Below are 3248 nucleotides of genomic sequence, written 5' to 3'. Positions count from 1 at the left end.
TAATAGCAGCAGCTATTATAAACATACAATTTTCTAATCATGCTGGAAACATATAACTGTTACCTCGATAAAACATTTTACCATATGTTAACACAAAAATTATATCAAAATGATAAGAGTAGAGGCCACTTAAAACATAACCCACACACATTTTTATGCGATGACAAATTAAAGGCAAGGAAATTCCTTCTTCAATATTTCAAGTCATAGAGTGGATATATATATAAATATATTTATATACGTTTGGTGTGGCCGATTGCAACCAAAATACGAGGTGCACATATACATGTTATAGCAGTCCTATATACAAAATTTCAACGTTCTGAGGCTACTCGTTTTTGAGTTATGTGAGATATGTACGTACGCACGAACGTACGTACATACGTTCGTACAGAAGCCACGAAAAATTCTCTTCAGAATTAATTTTAGTTTAAGTTTTTTTAAGCAGTTTTATAATTTTTTTGAAGGAAAAGAGTATTTTATTCTGTCCTTACGTACAGATATGGTGCAAAAACACAAAAACATCGTTAAATTGCATTCGATAGCGGTCAAAATGGATATTTTCTGTGAAATATGCTGCCTGAAACTTTTCGCGATTACAATACTTCCTTTTTACTTCGTACAAGGAAGTAAAAAGGACATGCCTTCTTCAATATTTCAAGTCATCTAAATATAAAACAGTCAATATCTGTCCATATCAACAAAAGTATAATGACCCATTACCAGTATAACAGTGGCAGTTATTATATACATAACATTTTGTAAGCATTTTGAAACATATAATTGTTACTTTGATAAAGTATTTTATCATGTTAACACCAAAATTATACCCAAATGATAAAAGTAGTGGCCACATAAAAACATAACGCAGACACTTTTTTACACAACAAATTAAGGGCAAGGAAATGAATTTTTCAATATTTCAAATCAATTATAATGATAAAGAATCTTACCATATGTTAACACATGAATTTAAATGCACTTCATCCATCATAATAATTACAGTTTTATCATTTTCTTCTAAATCCTTGCATCTTTGTTTAACATATCCTAAAAAGTCATCATTAAATTGCTCAGTAATAGGATTAAGAGAAAACATTGAACAAATTCTACGAATAGTACGTGGATGGGGAATAGAAATGTAACCTGAATGTCGTAAAAACTTGTATGCATGCGGTGAGATCGAGTTTAACAAACTGCAAAAAATAAGTAAATCTGGAGTATATCGATACTTCTCTTTCTTTACATTTAGTTTATTTACTTGCTCTGAAAGGAAGTTCAGTTCAGTTTCTTTTTCAGGTAACACTCTTTTCAATTCTGAAAGCATATCATCCACAATTTGTATAGAATTCTTAATATATTCTTCATTTTGTAAGTTATGAGACAGACTTTCAACTTCCTTTAGTACTTCTAGAAACATATTTACATTACTAATTTTTAGAGGGAAAACAAATTTACCAATAGATTTTATAGCGATGTTTTTAATATAAACACATACTGTTAAATCCTCATTTATTACTACCGATTTCTGAATTTCTGGAGCTGGGTCACTTAAAATATCAAGTAACATAGTTGAATTTTCAGTATGTACAGTTGTCCAAAATGTTTCTAAAATCTGATGTTCTAGGCAATTATTGAATTCAATTAAACTTTCAAATGATCGTTCATTATCATACCGTTCTTTCATTTTCAAACTTTCTTCTATCGCTTTCTCCAGGTATTTCTCTTCTAAACGAGCTTTCTTCTTTTCTGGTGACATTCTCGATACAGAATTTGATGACATGTAGGATGGGCCATCAGGGAACTGAGAAGGTATGCATCCTTTTTTTCAAACGTGGCCTAGAAATTGGGGCTTTAATTAACTTCGCTGATTTCTCATCATACATTTCGATTTCTCGTATTATTTCATCTGATCGAAAATGTAATTCACATACCTATAAAAGAAAATATTCAAAAATCAACTTGTTGTGAGTACAAAAGTTAGATGCATGTTAATATGTAGTAACAGAAGTCAATAAGCCCTATGATTTAAATAAATAATTTGATACATAAATACGAATTAAAAAACCAGTAATATCATTTCAATTATGTGTATAATTTAAGTAATTTGTAAAATCTGGAATGCTCATCATAATGATTACAGCTTTATTTACATTTAAAGAAAATTATATATTTGAGATAATTGTTTACAACAAACACTGGTTACCAAATACAAATAATTACCTTGAATACATCATACCAAACTTTCATATATCATTACAAAAATTTTAAAATGAAACCTATTATGATTACTTAGTAGTTCCTTGTGATATAAATTATGATAAATTTGGAATAACTACAGAATCTGCCTGCACAGTATACTAGAAAGCATTTACAAATTATTGGCATTTATGTAACTACTAAATTTAGAATTATTCCTGTTATATGGAACTTTATTTCATTCATAAAACTTTGAAGGAAAATATTTTTTTGAAATGATTAAAACAGGCAAGATTAAAATCTTTCAAACATAAAACTTCTTACCCACAGATCAAAATCTAATATCGTAAGCATAAACATCACATACCTATCAATAAAAGTAATAAAAAAATGTAAATATACAAAATATAAAAAATGCAGTAAAATTGAACTTACTCTGGTATGTTTAGTAGGTTGAAAGCCATCTTTTCTTCGTAGACTCCTTATCCATTTCATCCGGAGTTCAGTCTCATTTGGAAACTTGAATACAGCCACTTTTGGTCCGTTTTTATAATTACCACGACATGTGGCTACAGCACATTTATGAGGCATCGTATGAAATTATAAAAGCACGAGACAATATATAAAAAAAGCACGAGACAATATAAAAACTCTGTCGCTAACGCAAATAACCGCTCCACGTTCGTCGCTCTTGGCTCAACTACGGGGCTTTGATTTTGTTTGAAGGAGCGAGGTGAGTCAGAGACGACTACCTGTGACGTCAGAGCTTCCCCTCGCTTCAGTGTCCCGGCTTCCTTCTATAAGGAGGTGTTGGCCCAGGCCGGTGCGGCGTAAAGAAGTATTGGGGGGATAGCTTGCAGATAAATGATGCGTTTTGTATTAAGATTTAGTGTTGAGTTCCTTCCGATTAATGCATAGATAGCCATGAATGCCTGATAGGCTTTGTTCCGTATATTGATGATGTGATTGCGAAAAGTTAGGCGATAGTCGATGTGAACTCCAAGGTATTTGATAATATTGGTTCTTGGGATGTTTCGTCCTTCAATTTG

General features: G+C 31.2%; 1 protein-coding gene across 1 annotated transcript; it reads right to left on the bottom strand.

The window, feature by feature from the left end:
* Positions 1-1533: 1533 nt before the first annotated feature.
* LOC118186361 (THAP domain-containing protein 2-like) lies at positions 1534-2970 on the bottom strand. Its single transcript, XM_035356438.2, has 2 exons — positions 2635-2970; positions 1534-1934 (listed from the first exon to the last, which is right to left on the bottom strand). The coding sequence occupies exons 1-2, from the start codon at positions 2788-2790 to the stop codon at positions 1797-1799; spliced, it is 294 nt and encodes a 97-aa protein (XP_035212329.2). The 5' UTR covers positions 2791-2970; the 3' UTR covers positions 1534-1796.
* Between the last annotated feature and the right edge of the window lie 278 nt (positions 2971-3248).

Source organism: Stegodyphus dumicola, chromosome 11 (assembly GCF_044657685.1).
Source record: "Stegodyphus dumicola isolate Sdum_Otavi_A_Nest chromosome 11, ASM4465768v1".
NCBI classification, from domain to species: Eukaryota; Metazoa; Arthropoda; class Arachnida; order Araneae; family Eresidae; genus Stegodyphus; species Stegodyphus dumicola.
This window is presented reverse-complemented; position numbering and strand designations above follow the sequence as displayed.